The sequence below is a fragment of the Orycteropus afer genome, unplaced genomic scaffold (assembly GCF_000298275.1).
Source record: "Orycteropus afer afer isolate SDZICR_OR568_19922 unplaced genomic scaffold, OryAfe1.0 scaffold00199, whole genome shotgun sequence".
In the NCBI taxonomy this organism is placed as follows: Eukaryota; Metazoa; Chordata; class Mammalia; order Tubulidentata; family Orycteropodidae; genus Orycteropus; species Orycteropus afer.
The window spans coordinates 1156131-1180690 of NW_006921786.1; the positions used below are offsets into that span (position 1 = coordinate 1156131).

At 37.3% G+C, this 24560-nt stretch overlaps 1 protein-coding gene across 1 annotated transcript in view; it reads right to left on the reverse strand.

Annotated features, from left to right (window-relative positions):
- Positions 1-4961: 4961 nt before the first annotated feature.
- Positions 4962-24560, reverse strand: part of LOC103203080 (myosin-2) — a 27567-nt gene continuing 7968 nt past the window's right edge. Inside the window, exons 11-38 of the mRNA XM_007948040.2 lie at positions 24390-24508; positions 24156-24305; positions 22628-22798; positions 22188-22497; positions 21550-21620; positions 20198-20285; positions 20001-20118; positions 18573-18696; positions 18347-18483; positions 16624-16879; positions 14250-14492; positions 13950-14126; positions 13722-13867; positions 13547-13637; positions 13080-13469; positions 12295-12421; positions 11514-11632; positions 11174-11370; positions 10112-10295; positions 9871-10036; positions 9643-9767; positions 9168-9476; positions 8881-9084; positions 8204-8329; positions 7943-8113; positions 7761-7865; positions 7545-7640; positions 4962-5114 (exon numbers count right to left, since the gene is read on the reverse strand). Coding sequence (XP_007946231.1) covers positions 4962-5114; positions 7545-7640; positions 7761-7865; positions 7943-8113; positions 8204-8329; positions 8881-9084; positions 9168-9476; positions 9643-9767; positions 9871-10036; positions 10112-10295; positions 11174-11370; positions 11514-11632; positions 12295-12421; positions 13080-13469; positions 13547-13637; positions 13722-13867; positions 13950-14126; positions 14250-14492; positions 16624-16879; positions 18347-18483; positions 18573-18696; positions 20001-20118; positions 20198-20285; positions 21550-21620; positions 22188-22497; positions 22628-22798; positions 24156-24305; positions 24390-24508 — 4673 coding nt within the window. The remainder of the gene's footprint in view (positions 5115-7544; positions 7641-7760; positions 7866-7942; positions 8114-8203; positions 8330-8880; positions 9085-9167; positions 9477-9642; positions 9768-9870; positions 10037-10111; positions 10296-11173; positions 11371-11513; positions 11633-12294; positions 12422-13079; positions 13470-13546; positions 13638-13721; positions 13868-13949; positions 14127-14249; positions 14493-16623; positions 16880-18346; positions 18484-18572; positions 18697-20000; positions 20119-20197; positions 20286-21549; positions 21621-22187; positions 22498-22627; positions 22799-24155; positions 24306-24389; positions 24509-24560) is intronic.

Genomic DNA, 24560 nt, shown 5'->3' on the forward strand with positions numbered 1-24560 from the left:
ATAACATTAGTTATAACCACCTTCCTGCCTCAGTTGTAGATGAAATGTCAAGTGTTCTATGTTGTGTGCCAGTGCTGACAGGTACGTAATTATACACTTGGAAAGAGACTGTTGTTTCTGGATCACCTACTATGATGTTTCAGCTGCTTTCTTGGTTTCATTTAATATGCATATTGATCTTTGTAAACTGCCTCTCATTGCCTTACACAGAACACAAAGCAAAGTGTTCTCTGGCTCTTTCCTATATAGATTCTTATCTTCCCAATGGGATTATAAACTCCTTGCCAGTAGGGGGACCTTCTTTTATGGCATCCTTCACACCTCTTAGAACACATGCTGGAGACAGAAAAGAGCTCAAAGCTGCCTTGGAGAATCCAAAGAACAATAGAAATGTTGCTAAAATTATTGTAATTATTTTGTCCATGGTGAAAATCTTTTGATTACATCACTTGGGATTTGTAAAGACTACCTAATATAAAAGAAAGCAGAAATGTGAGGAACTTTGTTTCGCTAAAAAAAAATTTCATTGGACATCAATTTCTCCTGTTCTGCAACATAATTTTGACAAATTCAGTTTCTTCATGTGTCTTTAGTATTTCTCAAAGATTTATTGTAAAGTGTTATTACCTGTGCTTTCTTGCTCTATTATTAATATTCTCATAAACACATCTCTAGCTTCATTCATTCATTAATTCATTAATCCTCTCAATAATCATCATATATAATCTATTTTATAATAAGTAAATGCACTTTCCAGGAAAGCATAGAGCACTGGATAAACTTTTTCATGCTTTTCTACTCCAAGTGCAGTGACTTAGACAACACAAGATGCTTTGTATTTCTGAAATTTCTCACAATCATTTTTCATACTACAATTTTTTTTTTTCATTTCCAATTCACAGTTTGTGAAATAAGATGCAAATCTAAGCAACTTGTTCAAGGCAAGGATTCAATCTATTATATTTATCCATTTTATGCTATAGAGTGCTGAGTAAAAACTGTAGTAATTTGCATTTTCTTTATAAATGAATGTTAACAACCTGAAATGTTACATTGCACATTGTAATTAAATCATTTAAAAGACAAAAATACAATGCTGAAAATGGGGGAAAAAAAAGTGTATAAAACTTCCAAAGATTCTGAGAAAGCATTTTCATACATTACAAAAGATGAGTTAATGAGAACCAGTTCTAAAGTCCTCCTCAGAGTTTGTCAAGAAAAGAATGATTGCTCATAGAACTGAAGTGCTTTTATTTATTTATTTATTAACCTCCCCAAACCACTCTCCAAACCACTGCAGAAGATTCCTTGCACCCTGGTGGGAATGAGGGGGGAAAAAAGTCAGGATCTTACCTTAGTGATGCAACCTTGAAGTGGGTCAGAACTGTAAGAAAAAGCACGTTTCTTCTGATTAAATTCTAGCAATTGCCAATAATAAAATAGTTCTTAATTGTAAATCTAGAAATGACTGGACACATTAAAATATCTAAAATTGCTTCAGGGTAAATTGGTACTTCCCTGGAAGGGCTGCCAGGGACAGCGGGAGCCAGGATGTGTGGCATGCATGCAGGCAGCCAGACATGACTCTGTTCCCCATCCCTCACTGTCCTTCAGACAGAGCCCTGCCCTCACACACACTTACCTTGAAGCTTTATGAGGAAAGACAAGTCATACTCTTTCCAAGGGTACTTTTATAGGATCAGATATGGAAAACACTTAGCCTCCTCCTCTTTCATAAAACATATTTGGCAAAACATGTTTTTGGCAATGAAGGTCTCCAAGCATAATTCCCCTCATATTAAAGATGTTTGGATATAATTAGAAAGATTTCCTCTCACATTGGGTTAAGTATATGAATCAATCTCCTATAAATAATTTGAGTTGTAGGCAATCTGAAAATGATCTGCCTTTGCAATAATGTAAGGTGTTGTTTCAAAAACATGTATGTTTTGGACCATGGACTTTGTTGCCTACTGCTCTTCTGTTTCACCCAGTTGCCTGTGTGAAGTCTTTTCAACTGTGCTGCACAATTGCAGAGCTTACTATACTCAGGAGGAAAGTTCTTGCTCTTCTCAGGGTATTATAAAAATATATATATATATTTGCAATTTATTGTGCTTTTTCAAGGTGGCTTGGAAATTTAACTTTTAGAATTGCTGCATGAAGAGCAGCCCAGGATAGATGGTGTCTTTTGTTTCCTCCAGTCAGTTGCCTCTGATTCATTGTAAGATCATCCATTCCCACTTCAGATTTACTCCAAAAGTGCACTGCCTTGCCGAGCTGAGATTTCTTGCCTCTCTCTTCTTTGTGCAAGTTGCTTATGAAATCCTGTCTCCTCTATGAAACTCAACATAGGAGAATATGACAAAACAAGACATTTCTTTATCTGAATGTGCAGCCCCTAGGACATCTCCTCCATCAGCTACCTATGGTATATATTTCACATTTTGTTCACAAGCAATAGCTGAATGTTATTTTTATTCTAATTTTTCATTTTAAAAATGTTTGCTTTATGTCTCTGTGGCCTTGCATCTCTTTATGTCAACATTGTCTGGCTGCGATTGAGACCAAATTTGCTTAATATTCCTTGTTTTGGACTCATGACTGTATTATTGCATTTCATTTTAAATTGACTTTATGGGCTAAGTTGCCTTATGAAAGCTGTTATCTGGGGTTACTAGCTGTAATGATCACATAATTTTATTACTGTAAGGGACCATCTATTCAAAATTCTTCATTATACTAATAAGGTGACTGAAGTCCAAAGAGTAGAAGAGACTCTCCACAAATTACACAGCGTCACCTGACTTGCAACCCAGTATGGTTGCTGGTCACCCTCTTCCACCTGGAGTACATTAAGGCTGCAGGAAGTTTCTTACAGGGGATGTGCATATGAGAGAGGCTTTTCTAGACAACTGTTAACCTACTTTGTTACCACAGGTACATCTTTTCACTTTCTTAACACTTCTATTTCTTTGTTAGTCATCTGCATAGTGTGGGCAATAAGTCTCAGGAAGAGAGAATGTTTTAGAACTTGACAAAGGATTTGATGGGAATTTTAAGACAACCTTATGACCTGATTTGGATCAGTTTTTCGTAACTAGAAAACAAGACTTTGTTTTGGGTCATTACTGCCAAGTTATGACACACTAGCATACAGTAACAGGTGATAGGGGAACAAAGGCAAGTGAGATGCCAATGCAGTAAGAAGAGTGATTCCACGCACTTCCTAAAGGAAGTCCAGTGTTGCACTGTGAATCCAATTTACCTGTTAAACTTCTTCCAACCATCTAATTTAAGTCATTCTCACATGGTCAACCAAGACACTCTTGCTTTCTATTCAGGTGAGAAGTTGCTATTTAGCTTTTCCTTTATGCTCTCTGGGAATGTTACATTTTTGGCTATTTAACTGGCAGTTAAATCCAATTTAAAACTTTTTATCCTCCAGGAAAACTTCTGTGAGTCATACAGATTGTTGCCATATCTATTTTTTGCACCAAGCTCATACTCATCATTACATGTGTTGAATATGCATTAGAATAATCTACTTTGAGATTCATAGTTTATTGACATTTTCATTTATTTAGGCTCTCTATATGTATAGATGGGGCTCTGGTGGCATAGTGCCTAAGGCGTTTGACTGCTAACCAGAAGATTGGTGGTTTAAACCCACCAGCCACTCTGCAAAAGGAAGACTGGACAATCTATTTCCACAAAGGTTTACTGCCTTGGAAACGCAAAGGGAGTCGCTATGAGTCAGAATCGACTTGATGGCAGTGAGTTTGGTTTTTTGGGGTTTTTGTATATGAATAGACAGGTGGCCATAAAGTCTCGAGACATAAGCTAATAAATAGCTTATTGATATTATTTATAATGAATGTAGTAAAGTAATATTCACTGTCTCCTAACTTTATGGCCACCCTAACTTTCATAGGGAGAAGAGCCACATCTCACTTTTTCATGTCAAATCCATAATGTTAGAGATTAAATTGTGTTGCCTAAAAACATGTGTTGTAATTCCTCACCTCTATCCCTGTGGTTGTAAGCCTATTTGGGAAAGGGTTGTCTTTGCTTTGTTAATGAGGCAAGATTAATGTAGAGTGTATCTTGAATCAATCTCTTCTGAGATATAAGAGAGATTAAACAAGCAAGCTAAGAAGCAAAGATGGGAAAGAGACATGTCAACCACATGAAGATCACCCAGGCGCAGAAGCTCAGAAGGAACAAGGATCTTCCTCCAAAGCCAACAGAAAGAGAAACCTTCTCCTAGAACCAGCACCCTGAATTTAGTCTGCTAAATTGTGAGAAAATAAATTTGTTTGTTAAAGCCACCAACTTGTGATATTTCTGTTATAGCAGCACTACATAACCAAGACACATATCATATGGACATTCAGTGTACTGGCATCAATGGCTGATAAGAATACTCTGGGTTTGTGCTCTTGATAACAGTTATTAAGCAAGGAGATAAATGACATAGCTTGGTCTGAATCACCTATATGAGAATAGAGCTAATGACATCCTTTGCACAGACCTGGAAAATTAGGTTCATGTTAAGGGAAGCAGGAGCTTTCTAAGATTTCACTATGCTTACATATTGATGAAAGATTAAAAAGAAATAAAAATGACTTCCAGATTTCTGTCCATTAGACATCCTTTATAAGTGATACTTTTATACTCTTAAAGTGTTACTATAAACCTAAAATGCAAGTGAAGACATGAATACTTCTTAGTGGCAAGTTGAATGTTGTTGTTTGATAGCCTTGTGATTATCCAAACTTTGCCACCACTTCAGGAGAGAGAGAAAAGACAAGACCAGTCTAAGGATATCATTTGCAAAGTACCCTATACTCTTTATTTCCTTAGCAATAGGGTAAAATAGACAATAATTACAGAGAGAAATGACCAAAGATTTCACATTATGTGCCTCTCTTCAGTCATTATATAGCATCAGGACTTAATCACTCTTCACTTATGATTTTTGTGTGAACCTCCCGACTCTTCACCCGCAGCTTGTTGACCTGGGATTCAGCAATGTCAGCCCGTTCCTCAGCCTCCTCCAGCTCATGCTGGATCTTGCGGAATTTAGATAGATTTGTATTGGATTGTTCCTCCTGAAAATGAAAATGGAATTGTAAGGAACCCATACTGTATATCTTTCTAAACTCTGTTTAAGGGGAAGAAAGGATTTGACATCTACTGCGGTCTTAAATTACTCAATTGAAAACATCATTATCATATCACCTTGTATTTTGCTTATCACTGAAATTAACTTTATGATTTATTTGGGTCTGGTAGTTCATAAATAAATGTATCCCTATTTTTGCAACCAAAACATATTAAAGAATATGTATCAAGTAGAGCAAGAAAAATATAAATCAGAGAGGAAGGCAGGAATATTTAAATCATAGCTATTAATGTTTGCTAAGATGACTAGGAGCTCTGGTAGTGTAGTGCCTAAGGCACTTGACTGCTAACCAGAAGGCTGGCAGTTAACCACCAGCCACTCCCCAGAAGGAAGATTGGGCAATCTACTTCCATAATGATACTGCCTCGGAAACCCAAGGAGGGGTCGCTATGAGTCAGGTCCGGCTAGAGGGCACATAACAACAACAAGATGATGACTATTCACTTTAATTAGATATTTATCGTATTAAGGATGAATTGTTAATAGTTTCTTTACATTGAAATACTCATTGAATTTAATCACATATAGTTTTAGCAAATTTCTAAACTATAATTTTTTTATCCTGCTTTGGATGTAATGATTTTATCAACCAATTCCCTAATATCACATAATCCTTACATTGTAGGAATTGAACCTATTTAACCACTGATGGACAATTCCTTGAATAAAGTAAAGGTTTTAACTCTTTAGCAATCTGAACCTGTCCATTTTCAGAAGTTAATTTGAAATAATTTATTTAGCCAACTAAATATTTATTAGTTTAAATAATTATTAGCCAAAGGGTAATAAATCTAAAAAGAATTATATACATTCTCCTAGAAAAATCATCTGTTTCTGCAAGATTTTGACTTTATTAACAGAATTATGTTTTATATTTTTTAAAATAATCTGTGTGTATGGTTTACTCCTTTCTCATTCCTCCTGCTGTGGTTTTGCATTTTCTCTTTTTCCTTGGTTAAAGTAGTTATAAGTGTATTTCTCTTACTAATTTCTCCATAGAGAACCTAATCTTATATTTATCTACTATCAAGTTAGAATTTAGATAATATTAAATTATAAATGATCAGTTATTACTGAAATAACCAAATTAGAAGATTGTTGTTGTTTTTAGTGTTGTCGAATTGTTGTGACTCATAGTGACCCCATGTGCAACAGAATGAAACACTGCCCAGTCCTGCACCATCCTTACAATTGTTGCTATACTTGAGCACATTGTTGCAGCCACTGTGTCTATCCATTTCATTGAAGGTCTTCCTCTTTTTTGCTGACCCTCTACTTTACCAAGCATGATGTCCTTCTTCAGGAAATGGTCTCTCTTGAACATGACCAGAGTACAAGAGACACCATCCTTGTTTCTAAGGAGAATTCCAGCTGTATTTCTCCCATAACATATTTGTTCCTCTGGAAGTCCATATATATTCAATATTCTTCACCAAAATCATAAGGCAAATGCATCAGTTCTTCTTTGGTCTTCCTTATTCATTGTGCAGCTTTCACATGCATTGAAAATACTGTGGCTTAGGTCCGGTGTACCTTAGTCTTCAAAGTGACATCTGTACACTTTAACACTTCGAAGAGGTCTTTTGCAGCATATTTGCCCAGTACAATATGTTGTGTGATTTCTTGACTGTTCCTTCTATGGGTGTTGATAGCAGATCCAGGCAAAATAAAATCCTTGACAACTTCAGTCTTTTCTCCATTTATCATGATGTTACTTATTGCTTATTAGAAAATAGTATCTCATAACTCATCAGTTTCTACCTTTACCTTTGACAGTACTCTTTGCTTCCATTGGTTTTTAGTATTACTGTTTATAACTTCTTAAGTAGACTGTCAATTTTTTCATTTATTTATGATTTATAATGAGACCATTTAAAGCAATGAATTGGCCTCCAAGACAGCTTTGGCTATATTTAATAAGCTTATATAAGTACTATCTTCTTTGTAATTTATTTATAAATAATAATCATTTCATAATTATATTTTTTATTTCCCATTTAACCCAAGAATTATTTAGGATTTTTTTTTAACATTTAAGTACCTTAGAATTTTTGTTTATATATATTTTTTATCACATCTCAGTTTTATTACATTGTGTCCAGAGAATGTGGCCTGCATTATTTTGGCTTTTAAATTTTTTGAGGCTTTCTTTTGTATTAAATATTTACTTTTAAATCAAGCTATTAATATGCAAATGATAATCATGAATATGTACACATTTTTTTAAAGAAGTACAGCTTTCTATAAATCAAACAGCTTATTTTTAACAAAGGGTAATAAATCTAATTATTCTTATAAGCTTTTATAAGTTTAACCTTAAAACTTCTCTCTTCCTTTCCACATTATGGATACTTACAGCCTCCTCAGCTTGTCTCTTGTAAGATTTAACTTTTGCCTGCAGTTTATCTACCAAGTCTTGAAGCCTGAGAAGATTTTTTCGATCTTCTTCTGTCTGAAAGATTATAAAAACAGAAGGGCACTACTTTGAAAGCAAATGACTGGTGTATCATTGCATGTGAGAATTTCACATATATATGGAAGAGTGCTTAGCTGATAAAAACAATTGTTATACCTGGTAAGTTAGTTCCTTCACTCTTCTTTCATGTTTGCGAAGACCCTTGACAGCATCAGCATTCCGCTTTTGCTCATTCTCAACCTCTCCTTCAAGCTCACGCACCTACAAATAAATAGGCTCATAAGAACTTTCATCTAATAAGGCATTGGGAGCAGATGGGAAAAAAAAAAGAGACCTACCCTGGCCTCTAGTTTCTGGATCTGCTTCTTGCCCCCCTTCAGGGCCAGCTGCTCAGCCTCATCCAGACGGTGCTGCAGGTCCTTCACTGTCTGCTCCATGTTCTTCTTCATTCGTTCCAGGTGGGCGCTGGTGTCCTGCTCCTTCTTCAGCTCCTCAGCCATCATGGCTGCCTAATTACCAATAGAACAAAATCAGGTAAGAGAGCTGAGATGGCACAATAATATTCAAGTTTGACCACCATGTTGATGTCTTCCACTCACATCAGTGATGGCCTTCTTGGCCTTCTCTTCTGCATTGCGTGCTTCCTGGATAATGTCCTCCATCTCTCCTTGAATTTGGGTAATGTCTGTCTCTAGCTTCTTCTTGGTGTTGATCAGGCTGGTGTTCTGTTTAAAAATAAGTTATAGTTTATTTTTTTTATTTTGTCACCAAAGTACTTAATTGTTGTTATTTCTTTTAAAAAAAATTTAGCTAAAACCTTACAAGTCAAAATGCCCTTTAATATTAAAGAATTTTTAATACAATATAATTAAATATAATATAATTAAGTAAAATAGAAATGTATAAAATATTTAAGCATATTCAAATACATAGTTCGTTAATAGACAAAAGAGACACCAATATTTTATGACTATATAACTGCCATTACCACTCATAGGAATAAAATTATAACAGATGTTCTTAACATTCTATGTCACCATAATAAAACTATCAATATTGAGAACAAGAATCAATGAAGATATTAACACAATACTATCGGAGACTGCTTTAGGATGTTTTAGGAAGTGAGAACATAATTATTTAAAAGAAAAAGTGAAAAATATCTCAGTGACACAGTGAAAAAAAAATCTAGCTATCATATATAAAAAAATTCAAGGTGGTATTTTCTGGGACATGTAGTATTTACTGACAGTGAATTCTTTGTACTGAATCTTACCTGGGTATGAAGGAGCTGCACACGCTCACTGGCATCAAGGAGTTCCTGTTCTGCAACTTTCCTGCTCCTCTCTGTCTGTTCCAGAGTGGCCCGCAGCTCCTCAATCTCAGCTTGCAGTAGGTTGGCTCTGCGCTCCACCATGGCCAACTGCTCCTTCAGATCCTCTTGGCCCCGGAGAGCATCATCCAGGTGGATCTGGGTATCCTGTGGAATGAACACAGTCATTGAGACACCACTCTCAGAACTTCACTCACCCAATTGTTGAGGCCATCTCTGGAGTCCCTTACCTTGAGGATGCTTTGGGTATTCCTATAGTTCTTCAGGGCCTCAGCAGCCATGCGGTTAGCATGGTTCAGCTGGATTTCCATTTCATTGAGATCTCCCTCCATCTTCTTCTTGACCCTGATGGCATCATTCCTGCTCCTGATCTCAGCATCTAGTGTGCTCTGCATTGACTCCACAACTCTAATGTGATTTCTCTTCAGCTGGTCGATTTCCTCATCTTTTTCTGCAATTTTCCTATCGATTTCAGATTTGACTTGGTTCAGCTCAAGCTGGATACGCATAATCTTTCCCTCTTCATGTTCAAGAGAAGCCTTAGTAAGAATAAGGGATGACATTAGCAGAGGAATGAAAGCATTCTGGAATTTCTCTGTATATACCACATTTCAATAATTTCTGCTGTATATCTTATCATTCTATCTATGCAAAAGAGCATAATTGTTTTCTGAATGTGCTTTTAATGCACAATTTGACATGTACCTCTGCTTCCTCTAAAGCAGCCTGAAGTTCTGATTTTTCTTGTTCCACCTGCTTCTTTATTTTCTCCAGTTCATGGATACGTTTTCCTCCTTCTGCAATCTGTTCAGTAAGGTCAGAAATCTCCTCTGTTGTTTTGAGTGAAACACAGGTAGATATTTGCTCAGATAGATGCCATTAAAGGAAGGTTCCTCAAAGTCATGAAAATTATTGAAAGTGAAAGGTACTCACGCTGCAAATTTTTATTCTCTCTTTTCAGGGTTTCGAGCTGATCCAAGGACTCCTCGTAGGCATTCTTCATCTTGAACAGCTCAGTGCCAAGGGAGCGGGCCTCTTTCTGGGAAGCCTCAAGCTCAGCATGCGTTTCCTCATACTTCTGCTTCCATTCTGCCAGGACCTGAGAAACCCAGAGTGGTTAGCTGCAATAAAGGCCAGAGGCTTTTATTAGAGCAGAGGCTGCAGTACAAGTTACCTTGTCAAAGTTCCTTTGCTTTTTGTCCAGAGCCGCACAGGCAGCATTTGTTCTTTCCACATCGAGCATGAGGTCTTCAACCTCATTCTGCAGCCGCTGCTTCGTCTTTTCAAGGGAAGCACATTTGGCATTCACAGCTTCTACGTGCTCCTCAGCCGCCTGCAGCCGCTGGGCCAGCTTCTTCCTTAAAAATTGTATTTTTAGAGAGAAGTGAACCGAAACAAGAATTGTGAACCCTTAGTACACTGAAATATGTCGAAAACTTCATATTAATACTGCTCATTCATTCATGCCACAAATATTGATAAGGTCCTTTTATGTACTAGATACTGGGTATCCAGCAGTGAACAAGGAAAGATCCTGCCTCATGAGCTATACCAACAAGTGAAAGAGATAAACAATAAGCTAGTAAGCAAGTGTGTACATAGCGTAGTGCAGATATAAGTACAATGAAGAAAAACTAAATAGAGGAAGGGTGGGCAACTTCTCTAGATAATCAGAGAAGGCCTTACCAAGGAGATGGCATTTAAATCAAGATCTTAGAGAAGTGAGAGAGTGAACTAGAAGGAGATCTAAAGGAATAGTATTCCAAGCAGAGGGAACAGCAAGTACAAAACGCTGAGACAGCAATGATCTGGGTGTTGGACAAACAGCTATAAGACCTTTAATTGTCTGTGTAAATATTTGTTATCCTTTGTTGTCTTTAACTAGATTTTAGGCTCGTAAGGTAGGGACCGTTCCTTGTTTTATTCGTGTCTTATTCTAAGTGCAAAACTATTGCCTTCACGTTCATTTTGACTCATGGAGAATTGCTCCATGAGTTTCCAGGGCTGTAAATATGGAAGCAGATGCTACATCTTTCTCCCATGAGCAGCTGATGGGTTCAAACCACCAACCTTTAGGTGGCAGCTGAGTACTTAACCACTGTGCCACCAGGGCTCCTCAGTGTGTGATAGTGCCTGGCAAAAAGAAAGGGCTTAAGGACCATTTGTAAACTAACTCACTGAACCTTCAAATCTTTCTGAGTCACTTTTCTACAGTCTATTATGTCTCTGCACATACTTGGCCTCCTCCAGCTCCTCTGTGCGCTGGATGGCATCTGTTTCGTATTTGGTCCTCCACTGGGCAACCTCAGTGTTGGCTTTGGACAATGCCCTCTGCAGCTCAGCCTTGGATTCCTGCTCCTCCTCATACTGCTCCCTCAGCAGGTCACAGTCATGGCGGGAGGACTGCAGGGCGTGAGCCAGGGCACTCTTGGCCTGTGGAGAGAGTATGCCTTCATTCTGCTGGATATTTAAATATTTAGTTCTCAAGTTTCAAACCCTGTTTAAAATTTGATGTAATGTTCCCCTTTTAGGGTCAGGTCCTAGGGGAAAGAAATGAGCCTTATAATAATAGCTACCTTTGTCTCCTCTTCAAGTTGCCTCTTTAACTCCTCAATCTGTTGTGTAAATGCTAGTTTGCCCCTTGATAACTGAGATACGAGAGCTTCTTTTTCATCAAGCTGTCGTGAAAATTCACCTGATAGACAAATAAATAAATAAAGCACCATTTTTTTAAAGAGAAGAAAAACTCTACAAGCTCATATTAGAGGTAAATTTAACTTTTATCACCCTAAATCGAGTGTTCAGGTGATTGAATTCTCTATTGACATCTTCATGTTCAATGTCAAATTTTTGGATTTGTGAAACTGGTATGTTACTGTGAATGAATAAATTTGGCTAAAATTCTTTTTATTTTCTCCATAGCTAATTCTTTTTGGGTTATATGATATTGTGCACAAGCTGGTGATGACTACCAAAGAAAGGAGCTAGAATGTCCAGTAAGACAGAGTTGTCCATTGTCCTATTCAGGCATTTGTTTCACTCTTCTGTTGATAAAAAGAAGCTTGGTCTGAAATAGAAGCCCTGGACCCCTGGAGGTGAAACCTTCAATCCCAACCATCCCATCCATGTTACCATATATATTCAATGCTTTTTTGGAATAGAACTTGACCCAGCCCAATAGAAGCCTTCATCTCAGCATTAATTCAAAATGACCTTGCATGTAGACTGAGAGTCTGAGTTGAACAGTGAATCACACATATTCTCAGTTGCTTTTATTAGGCTCTCACATCACCTAATCATTTGTTAGCCATAGCACATCTACTCTTAGGTACCATAGAAAGGGGTGGGGGGAGTTACCAGCTTCCGTCTGCAGGCGTCCTCTCTGGCCGGTCAGGTCATTGATCAGCCGCTGCTGCTCTTCTTCCTTTGATTTCAGTTCATTCACTTGGTCTTCTAGGGTGCGGCACATCTTCTCGAGGTTTCCCTACATGAGAAAAATTACAAGTAAATGAAGACCTTTAAAGCTAACGGTCTTTGAAAAACAAAACTATAAAATATTTCTTTTGCTATGTACAACAAATCAAATACTCTTATATGTAACGTGACTTTAAGGAATATTTTTTTCGTTATATTTTAGGATTGCTGTTCTAAGTTGAAAATATACATTGGAATTTAAAAAGAAAAAAAGCTAATGGTGAAGCTCTGTTCGATATTAATGTAAAAATTTATAAGTTACATTCTAGATTCAAGATTTCATAAGAATATTATGGTATTTTTTCTAGATGCATATTCATATATACCTCCTTGCCTTTATATATAATTAAACTTTGCTTATTGGATAATTGTAAATATTGGAGACTTGTATTTTTCAGTTGGAAACTTGTAGAACATACATGGCTTATTATCAAAAGTTGGTGTTAGCATTTATTATTTGTGTAACATGGCCAATACACTTAGATTTTTTGAATTTTAGTTTCTTTCTGTGGTAATTAAAAAAAAAAAAAACTAACATATTCCTTGCTTAATTCCTGGATTAGTGTTACTAACAAATGACATAGTCTGCATAAAGTGCTCAGTGCAAACTATGATATATACATGAAGGATTATTGTTAATAGTAACAATTTCTCATCACCTATAGTACCTTGGCTTTAGAGATAGTTTCTACATTACTAGCAAGGTCATCAATCTCCATCTTCATTTCACTCTTCTCCTTCTCCAGCTTCTGTTTGACCCGCTGGAGATTGTCTATCTGCTCCCCGAGCTCAGCCACACTGTCCGCGTGCTTCTTTCTCAGGGTGGCTGCCGTGGCCTCATGCTGCAAGGTGGCCTCCTCCAGATCTCTGCGCATTTTCTGGAACTCAGCCTCCCGCTTCTTGTTCATCTCAATCTGGGCTGAAGTTGCTCCCCCAGCTTCTTCCAGCCGCTCGCTGATCTCCTCCAGTTCCCGGGAGAGGTCAGAGCGCTGCTTCTCGGCTTTGGCCCGGGAGGCCCGTTCTGCCTCGATTTCCTCCTCCAGTTCCTCAATGCGGGCCTGGAAAAGCACAAACTCAGCTTCTTATGTCATAACTGTGCCTCTCTGAGTTGAATGGATGGAAATGATGCACTTACCTGTAGCTCTTTGATCTTCTTCTGCAGTTGAATACCAAGTGCTTGTTCATCTTCAATCTTGCTTTGCAGGTTGCTGATTTCAAACTCTTTCCTTTTTGAAAAGTAGCAAAAGATAACAATTTAGTCCACATCTAATGTTTGGAAGCAAGTTCATAGGCAATTCTTTCATACTTACTTTTTGAGCTTTTCTTCAAATTGTTGTTTCTCATTTTCAATATCCATTATGGATTCTTGGGCCAATTTAAGGTCACCCTCAAGTTTCCTCTTAGCTCTTTCTAGATCCATGCGAAGTTTCTTTTCTTGCTCCAAGGACCCTTCAAGCTAAACATTAATAATATTGGGTCAGAAGGCATGCCTAGCTTTATTTAAAGGAAAATAATTTCCTGGGTAATACTAGACTTACATCATCCACTTGTTGTTCCAGCTTGATTTTAGCCTTAGTCAGGGTGTTCACTTTGTCCTCTTCTGCCTGCAGGTCATCCAGGGTCTGTTGGTGGGCCTCTTGGAGGGCTTTTTTCTCTTTGGTCAGCTTTGCAATGGTTTCATCCAGGCCGGCCATCTCCTCTGTGAGGTTTTTCACCTTAGGAAGTGAAAATGCTTTTAAATGTTATATTTTGATGGATTCAGTTTTATGCTGTACTCCATAATTTAAACAAACAACAATAAAGCGTATATAAAATCTTCACATGTATATGCCTCATACCTTGTTCTCTGTGGCATGCTTTTCCTTTTCAACCTTGGCTAGCGTCAGCTCAAGGTCATCTATGTCTTTCTTGAGCTCTGAACATTCATCCTCCAGTTTCCTCTTCTTGGCCGTCAGCTCAGCATTGATCTCTTCCTCATCCTCAGCTCTCTCAGTCACCTCTTTGATTTTGGCCTCGAGCTGGATTTTGGTTTTAATCAGCTGGTCACATCTTTCCTCTGCATCAGCCAAGCCTTCAGCTTCCTTGAGTTAGAAACAAAATTAAAATTTGGATGAAAGATTGAAATGTTTCACAATGATAACATAAATTTCCATTGTTGGTCCTTTGGATTTCCTACATTCATTGTATCTTAACAAATTTTTGTTTCATGAACCACTTGTACTGTGCAAATATAATATACTTCATATTGTGGGAAAACCAGAATTCTCAGATATTGTCCTGTTCTTTCAGCAGAGTTTATTCTAGAGTGATTAGAAAAAGGTGCACCCAAAACCCATCAATAATGTAGAAAGCAATCAGTGACATAGAGTTCAGAGAAGTTTGATCCGAGATGCTTTCATGAAAGAGATGGTATTTGAGTTTGGCCTTGAGACATGGGTAGGACTTTCTTTTACAGAAATAGATTTATTGGACAGTGGAGAAGGAGAGGAGAAGGCAATATTCTAGGAAGAGAAATTTAAGATGTAGTTACTACTGAAATATTTTTTTGCTGTAGTACTTGAAGATGATCCTGGCTGTAATGTGCTAAGTTCAAGTTGAGGCACAATTCAATCAAAAAATTGCTGTCAATCTGCTATGCTTCCAGTGACTGAGACTGGGACAGGAAAGGGAATGAGAGAGAAGCTGGAATAGAACATACGTTCCTCAGTGATCCACAGTATCATCTTTTGAATACATAAAAGAATAAATTGAGCTGCATAAAGCCCAGTAGTGAGTCATGTGCCACATAACATTTGTCAAAGTAATATCCAACTGGTCTCAACCCCATAAAGCCTTTTGTATTAAAAATTTGAGAAATACTATTATTAGTACTGTATTATTATGTTAATGATGTTTTTAGTGTATTTGGAAGTGTTTCTTTAATGTTTATTATGCATAGAAATGTGCACTATATCTTATACACTAAGATAACCATTTGACTAATTGACATTAGATATGAACCATACCTAACTGTTCTGACTTGCATACAAATTTGACTTAATGACAGACTTAGGAACAAAACTCGTTTGTAATCTGAGGACTGCCTGTATATAATGTGGTATTCACATGATGTCCAAATCACATAACATCCTATTTCAGAGAACATATCATGGGCATTAAGTGATGCATGATTGTAGTGGTGTAGGGCAGATTTTGAGTAATTCTCTGCAGACAACAGAAGAGAATCAGGATATATTTTGAGGGAAAAAAGGGCAGAAAATGGCTCTTGTTCCTTCTGTAACCTAGAAGAAGGATTTATTACACTGCTCAAACTTGACAGAGAAGACTAATCTCAATCAACAGAAAAACTATATGATTTGTGATGAGTAAATTATACCAGACCAATTAAGTTTGCTTCAAATGAAAAACAGTCTTATAAATTAGAATTCAGAATTGATGGAAGCAGTTCTAGAATGACTGGTCCCACAGTGAGCAGTGAGCAGTCTGACTGGTTCAAAGGAGAGTGAAGATGAGGGAGGCAGAGCAACTTAGTTGTACTGCTGTAATCCAGGTATGACATGATGGAGCACCTCTTGTGAAGATGGGTTGAAAAGGGTGAACTGGAGTTTTCAAAATCAATAACAATCAATAATTCAACAAAATTGTATGAAGAATACTGCCCCGTGTAAGTTATTCATACTGTGATTTTAAACATGTGGACATGATTCAATGAAGTTTTAGAGAAAAAAAAAAAAATCACTGTCTATAATAATAGCCTCCCTTCAGTATTTTATTTGGGATGGTTTCATGTCAAAATCACTTTTAAAGACTGTCTTTAAATGGAAAAGAAGTGACAAATCATGCTGCTATTGTTAGTTGCTGACAATTATGACTCATAGCAATGGCATAAAAGTCCATAGGGCTTTCAAGGATGATCTTTCGGAAGCAGATCACCAGGCCATTCTTCTGAGGCACCTCTGGTTGGGTTCAAACTGCCAACCTTTTAACTAGCAATTGAACACTTAACTATTTGCAGCACCCAGACTCCTATAAATCTTGTAGTTTGATGAAATTGTGTAGAATGGAAAATGGACTTCATAGCCCTAGTGCTGGGCACCTTCTCACTTCAGTGAATTTCTCCCAGGTTGACTACTCAACCCACTACAAGTCATTGGCCAAAGTTCTAGTTCTTGCATCCTGAATAGTGGTACTCGGGACAACACCACTACTTACAGACTGAACTTGAAGCTGCAAGTCATTTTTTTCTTTCAACAATGACACCATCTTTTCTTCCAATTCTTTCCTCTTGGCCTCTGACTTAGCAAGTTCCTCTTTAGTTTTTGCAAACTCCTCCTTCATGGTGGCCATCTCCTTCTCAGTTTCTGCACTCTTCAGCAGGGGCTTGATCTTGAAGAACAGCTTCATCCAGGGCCAGTGCTTGACATTCATGAAGGCTCGGATATTGTACTGGATGCAGAAAAGGGCTTCTCTGAAATTCAATTGATGAAAATTAGATATTGTGTGGGTGAGGAAATTAGATGAAATGTCACCAGTGAGAGTTGGATGTTCTGCTCCCAGCCTTTTCCTCACTTGCTTTCTAAAGTCCAGAGGAAACAAATTATATTTGGGGAGTGATAGTCAAGGACTCATTATAACATGATTATATGCTAATCATATATGTCACCAAACTTGGGTATGCATAAGAATCACCTGGAGGAACACCGAGTCCTATGACCTCACAGATTCATATTCAGGAGAAGGGGAGTAGGAATTGACATTTTCAAGAAGTTTGCAGAAGCTGCTGATGCAGGTCCAAGAACTGTCCTTTGAGAAGCATTGCTCCACATTAGTGCTTCTCAGACTTTCCTACTAAAACACCACTAAGAGTAACCAAGAGGAAGCTAGACTTCTGAAGGATGTGGGGCATGGACTAAAGGGATTCATTAAAAACAAAATTCCTTTGAAAATCTCTGGTTTTATATTTCAATGTTATATGAATTTTGCATTCTACATTGTACTGTCATCATATTTGTTTAAATTGTTTTTAAAAATTAATTGCCCATGTATATAAGCAGTTATTGATATTTTATAATATAATTTTTATATAATTTATATATAGAGAGATAGATAGAAATATAGATATAGTTTTTCCTTTGTCTCTCAATACATCCTAATGTGATGTTTTTCAAACCACACATCATTTGTAAGTTATGAAATCATTATAGTGGGTCCATGTCTAAAATTATTTTCAATTATATAGAATACACTAGAAAATAATAGTACTGATACAGGTGGCAAGAATAAAATTTATTTCATGTAAATTGTGTATTTATAAACACATGCACACATACGTGTGGATGTACAGGTGGCTACATATAATGCATTTTTCACTATGGGTCCTGGTCATCGGCATTTTGAGATACCTTACTTTCTGTTGCTACATCAAATTAGATCACCAGAAAACTACATCCCTCACTGAGATTGTATTAACTTACTGCAAAATATCTTTCATAGATAAATGCTCTCAACAGTCTTAATCATGATAGATTGATAATAGAAATGATCAGATAGAAGTTTGTTTCTGCATCTTTTATAAAACCACTATTAAGTATACTGTCTGTTATGCAGTTCACTGTCCCTGACTTAATGACCAACTTAGTAAATTTTTATTAAAACCAAGTGCTAGAGCAATAGTTTATCTCCAATTACTCAATGGTGTATTTGCTCTTGTTAGATTAGTGCCATGCACACTTTATGCTTCTTTGTTTTTTTATTTGAAAATTTAGAATGTATTCCATGATGATGATCTCTACCTTAGGTTGTCAAGTATATGTGTATCCTGAAATTATTAGAGACTCTCTTACTTTGGTGGACTTATATCTGAACCTTAACTGTAAGCCACTTCAAATGTATTTCTGAAGAAGGAAAATATGAATAAATAAATATGTTTTTGTACCTTCTTTCCACCATCTTCTGGTACTCCACTCTTGCCAAGAACCCTCTGCACATGGCCTGGGTTCGGGTAATCAGCTGGGCCAGCTTATCATCTCTCATCTCCTCTAGGAGCCCCAGAAGACCAGCTTTGAAAAAGACCTGCAGTTGGATAAAATTTCAGATCATCAATTTCACATAAAATTCAACGGGACAGAATTTGCATCAGGTAAAATATAAAGAATTATTACCTTGGTGTGACCAAATTTATACTGAGTGTGGTCAATGTCAATGGATCCAAGGAGCTTCTCAGAAGCCTTCTTGCTATCAATATATTGTCCTTCAGGGATGGCACTTGCATTTAGTACCTTGTATCTATTAAAGTAAATATAGTTGTTTTTTTAAAAAATAAAACACAAATTTGGTTTACTAATGACACTAATGGTAGGTAAACATTAAATGATCTATTAAAAAGTCAAAGCTATTTCTTTAATTAAGTCTTGTTCATAGGGGGACATTTTTTTCCATGGATGGTCAACTCTGTATTTTTACTCCATTTTATCTTCCCTAACACTTGCAGGCTGCTAATCAGAAGGCTGATGGTTCAAACCCATCAGCCACTCCTCGGAAAGAAGATGGGGCAATCTACTTCCATAGTGATACTACCTCGGAAACCCAAGGAGGGGTCACTATGAGTCAGGTCTGACTCTATGGCACATAACAACAACAACAACACTTGCAGGTTTATTTTCTCCTCATCAGACCTTGTTCTCAGGAATGTGAATAATCGTGTTCACATTAAGGTGCAGATGGATAATAAAATATAGTATGTTACCCTTGCTAGATTCATTTTCTTGTTAAGGTCCTGAGTCCAAGGAAGCAAGTTTTTATTGAGGAATCTGGTAGAAGGTACACTTTAAGTACAGGAAAGTGTCCTAATCACCTAAAATCAAACTACATTGAAAGCTGCTTTCTTGCTGGGGTGCTGTGATTTTGAGCACTCAGAGTTCTCTGGCAACACTATGCCAGAGCCAGGCTTAAGAGAGACACAGCTCCTTGCAGCTGCTACCAATCCTACCTATCCTGCTGCTGCTCTTTGATTCCCAAGAGGAGCTTCTCTAGGTAGGAGAAAGAGGATCTGAGAAGATGTAATTGTGTCATATGGCCTGTTTCTGGGAAACACTCCATAATTAGGGTGTCAAAGAAAAAGATGAAGATACATAATACCAAATGAAGGGACAGAAAATGACTTATTTGTCCTAACTTGTCCACATGTTAGCTGTGTGACTTTGGGAAAATAGCATAATCTCTCTTAGCCTCACTTTATTCGCCTATAAAATGAAGCCTCACTTTATTCGCCTATAAAATGAGGTATTAATAGTACTTACTAGAATTTTGTAGGATAAAGGGAGATGATTTATACATATCAAGCACTCAAAAACAGTAGCTCTGCAAGTTAGTGAAGTTAATATACAGAACTATGATCTAAGCTGTGGGGATGATGAATTCAATGAAAATTCTGCATAATACTATAGTGATTATATCTTAAAAGTATTTGGAGGCTTGTAATTTGTTATTCTTTTTGTAACAAATTAAACATTACAAATACAGGTATGATTTTCACTAAATGGTTTTATGTGCGCTAAACTTCAAATGAGCTGTGATGAGCAAAGTCTGACCTCTGTTTAAAGTCTGCATAAAGGATTCGGCTGGGGAACCCTTTCCTACAAATGCGGATGCCTTCAAGCACACCGTTACACCTCAGCTGGTGCAGCACAAGTTCGTGTTCCATGGCACCTAAAAAATACAAAGCCATTTCACTGCAGGGTTCAAAGAAAGGGGTGGGGCTTTGTTCTTTCACTTCAGAACTTCTTACCAGGAGTTTTGGTTTCATTTGGGATGATGCACCGCACAAAATGGGGATGGGTACTCCTCAAATTTGTCATCAGCTTATTCAGATTCTCCTGTGGAATTAGAAAAACCTCTGTTAATACAGACTTTGGACATGATTACGAGCAGCTGGTGATTTAAAAATCATTGTTTAAAGCTAAGTTGAATGGCCTTCATAGACCATTTTCATTTCAGATAGCACCTTGATATGCTTCTCCTGAGATCCAGTTTCCTCCTCAGTATATTTTTCTCCAATTGAGTTGGCAGGAGTTATATATATAAAGCTGCCTGGTGCATGATTCTTCTCAGATTAAGCAAGCACTGTGCTTCCTGCCACCCTGGTCCTTGGCCACACACATGCATTCAGCAAGGCCATTCACATACAATATGGTCATTCTTTCTTCTACTAAATTCCATAGTTCTCCAATAAGGAAATGCAAACCAGCATCACATTTTCCATTTTTCTTATAGATAGATTCCCTCCTTTCATATCTATCAATTTTAGGACCATAATGATTATCTATAAGGGGAATAATCCTACCAGTTATAATTGAAGACTGAATGGCTTAAGAGCAGGACACCATCTTACATTCATTGGAGACTGGATGATTTCACTAGGTTTTCATTAGTCTTTTTGATGGTTTAGTTTCCAAGATCACACCATCACTTATTTTCATGACTCAATTATCTTGTGAATGACACAGTATTAACTTTTATGAAATTCCTAAATATTCTTTATTATTTGGCTTAGGATGAAGGATGAGCTAATACATCCTGAGTAATTTAAAGCTTCTTGCCAATGCAAGATAAACAGAAGTCATTAATTAATGTCAGTCCTTTCCTAAATGTCTTACAGAAAAAAAGATCCTGTGCTTTCCAAAAAAACATTTCCAAAGTAACAGAGGCATGTGAAAAACAGGTTATTCCTTGGTGAAACCTCTGAGACTATGGCCCCTGATCACCCTCCGGGCCTAGAATTGAACTCACTTCTGTGGCTTAACCTTCAATCAAACAATAGACAGGCCTACTAGGTGAGCACTAACATCAGGGAGGTGCATTACTTAGAACAATCAAGCATGGGAGATCAGAAGGGCATTATTTGTGCAGTGAGAAAACTCAGAAGGCAGGAATGCATAGGAAAGGACTCGGGGGAAAGGTAACCAACCACAGGGAGAAAGAGAGAAGAGAGCTGTTACATTGTGGGGATTGCGGTCAATGTAATGAAACACAATGTGTATGAACTGTTGAATGGAAAATGAATTTGCTCTGTAAACTTTCACCCAAATCACAATAAAAACTTAAAAAAAAAAAAAAAAAAAAAACCAGGCTGTTCCTTACTCTGAAAAGGGCAGACACAGTCTGGAAGGAGGAGCCCTTCTTCTTACCACCCTTCTTGGCACCACCGCCCTCTGGAGAAAATAACAGAAAAGGTGTCATTTAAAATACAGTTTTGAATTCACAGGGATAGTTCCTGTTTGTTTGCTGATTTCTGTGCTCATCAAGTGGAATATTTTAAGACTCGACTGGCCTCTCTGCTTGGCCCTAAGTGAATCTTATCTATCTTATCTTTCTGTTAAATTTTTTAACAGAAAAACATATGTTTTGTTATTATTTCTGTGTTGTGAAATGAAGTAAAGGGTATTCATCTCACTGTGTTTGGGTGGACTCCAGTATTAGAGCATTAGAGCATTTCCGGGGCACCCCAGCCTCAAAAACTATCAATAAAAGCTAATCTTGAGAGATGGAAGTTTATTGCTATATTTCCTTAAATATTCCCAGATAATCAATATCTATCAGATGTGGAGGAAGAAGTAGGAGAGAATCATAAAAGCCCAGGTGTCACCTACTCAAAACCTGAAGGAATGAGATGTTTGTCCCTGTAGCCCTTCAGCCAGAGCTAGAAATGAGATCACCACCCTCAGTCTAACACCATGTTTTATAATACTGAGAGAAAGTGTTAGATGGCTGAGCATTACCTGCTTCGGCAGTTTGCGCCCCAGAGAAAAGGAGAGCCAGAGTTTTCATGGAAGACTTTTGGTACAGCCCAACCACAGTCTCGTTCAGGGGGTCCTTGTTCTTATCAAGCCAGCCGGTGATGTTGTAGTCCACGACGCCAGCATAGTGAATCAAGGAGAAGTGGGCCTCGGGCTTGCCTTTGACAACTTTGGGCTTCTGGAAGTTGGCAGATTTTCCAAGATGCTGTTCATACAGTTTGTTCTTGAAAGAAGTGTCTGTAGCCTTAGGGAACATGCACTCCTCTTCCAGGATGGAGAAAATGCCCATTGGCTGAAAAGCAGACCACAGGCATAAAATTATAATTTTATTTAAACTGTTTTTTTCTGTCTATAGAATTAAAATAAGATATAATGAATAATATCATTGTCACAAAACATGGTTTCTGAAATGCTAAACAAACCTTCTCGATGAGCTCAATGCAGGCAGCCAGATCCATCCCGAAGTCAATGAACGTCCACTCGATGCCTTCCTTCTTGTACTCTTCCTGCTCCAGCACGAACATGTGGTGGTTGAAAAACTGTTGTAGTTTCTCATTGGTGAAGTTGATGCACAGCTGCTCCAGGCTGTTGAACTAAATAAATAGATATGTTTACTTCTCTCTTAAGCAAACTGAGTATTTTCGTATAGAACTTTTAAATTTAAAAGTATGGGTTAAAAAGATTTAGCTTTTAGGGGTGAAAATAATTGGGAAGAAAGGATTCTTTTCAAGGTGTAAATGCTGCAAGTTTAAGGGGCACATGGGATCCATTGTTTTTCTCTGCTGCCATTTTATAGAAAATCTTGTATTATTAATTACCTTCCCCCCTTTTTTTGCACTTGCTTACTCAAGTGTTTCCCTGAGTCCTATTTAATCATCTTTGCTTTATTCCCCTTCCTTCTGCATTTTCCAGAGGGCTTATAGTTTTCTACCAACTCATTTAAGAGTCAACCTGCAACCTATTGGAAGCTGGCTGGGAGATGACTTTATTGCATACAAGTCACCATACTCAGCATTTTAAGTGAACAATAATTACCACCTCTGTTCTCTAATGTGAAATGAAAAAAGAAAACCCAGATACGAAATATTGTATTTGGTATGATAACACATACTTGTATTTTTTTAAAAAGCCACTAAAATGTTAATATTAACTAAATATAAATATTTGAAGTATAAGGAAAATTTCTTTGATTTTCCCTATTTTCTGAAATGTTCGAGTTTTGCATGTATATTTAGAAAAACATAAACTTCTTAAAAACTATAAGCAGAAAAGATATATTCTATAATCAAACATAAATTTTTATACCATAACACCATACTAGTGAGGAGAATTAATAGTTGATTGCATTGATTAATGCTGAATCAAAATTAAAAGGATATCATGGTTGGGAAAGTAGAGGGTCAGCAAAAAAGTGGAAGACCCTCAATGAAATGGATTGACACAGTGGCTGAAATGATGGGCTGAAGCATAGCAATAACTGTGAGAATGGCACAGTAGTGGGCAGTGATTCATTCTATTGTACACAGAGTGGCTGAGTTGAAACTAACTTGACGACACTTAACAAGAAGAAGTCAGTAACTTTTCCTCAGCACTTATTATCCACCTAACTATGAATAATTTCTCTTTCATATATTTAGAGTGTATTATATGTTGCACAAATTTAATATTTTTCTGTTAACCCCATTTTGCTTTGTGGAATTTTCAGAGGCTCCATTATACCAAGCTAATTTCTAACTCCCTTTGGATCATGTACCACATTGGAGACTCATATTAAATGAATTATTTGTCGTAGAAGTGGAATTGCCACTACAATAAATGATTAGCTATCTAGTCACTTAGCATAGCATTTTGAGAGTAGAGAGAAATGGTCATAATATTCAAAAATTCATCCTTATTGATATTTTCATTGCCTTATTGCAAAATCCCAGCAGCAACCAGCTAGTAACTCACATCAAAGATCTCGAAGCCAGCAATGTCCAAGACCCCAATGAAGTACTGCCTGGGCTGGTTGGTGTCCAGCTGCTGGTTGATGCGGGTGACCATCCACAGGAACATCTTCTCATAGACGGCTTTGGCCAGAGCACCCACTGCATTGGTCACCTTGAAAGACAAAGATAGAACTCAACATTAGTGGACTTTAAAAACGGTTTCATCACTAGCAGTAAATTTGAATTGTGCACCTACTTGCTCTACAGTCTGGCCTTTGGTGACATACTCATTGCCAACCTTCACCCTGGGGAAGCAGAGGGCTTTGAGCAGGTCAGCAGAGTTCAGACCTTGGAGATAGGCTGCCTTGTCAGCAACTAAAAGAAATAAGAATAGAACAGTGTTTTTATGACCCAAAGAAATCTACTT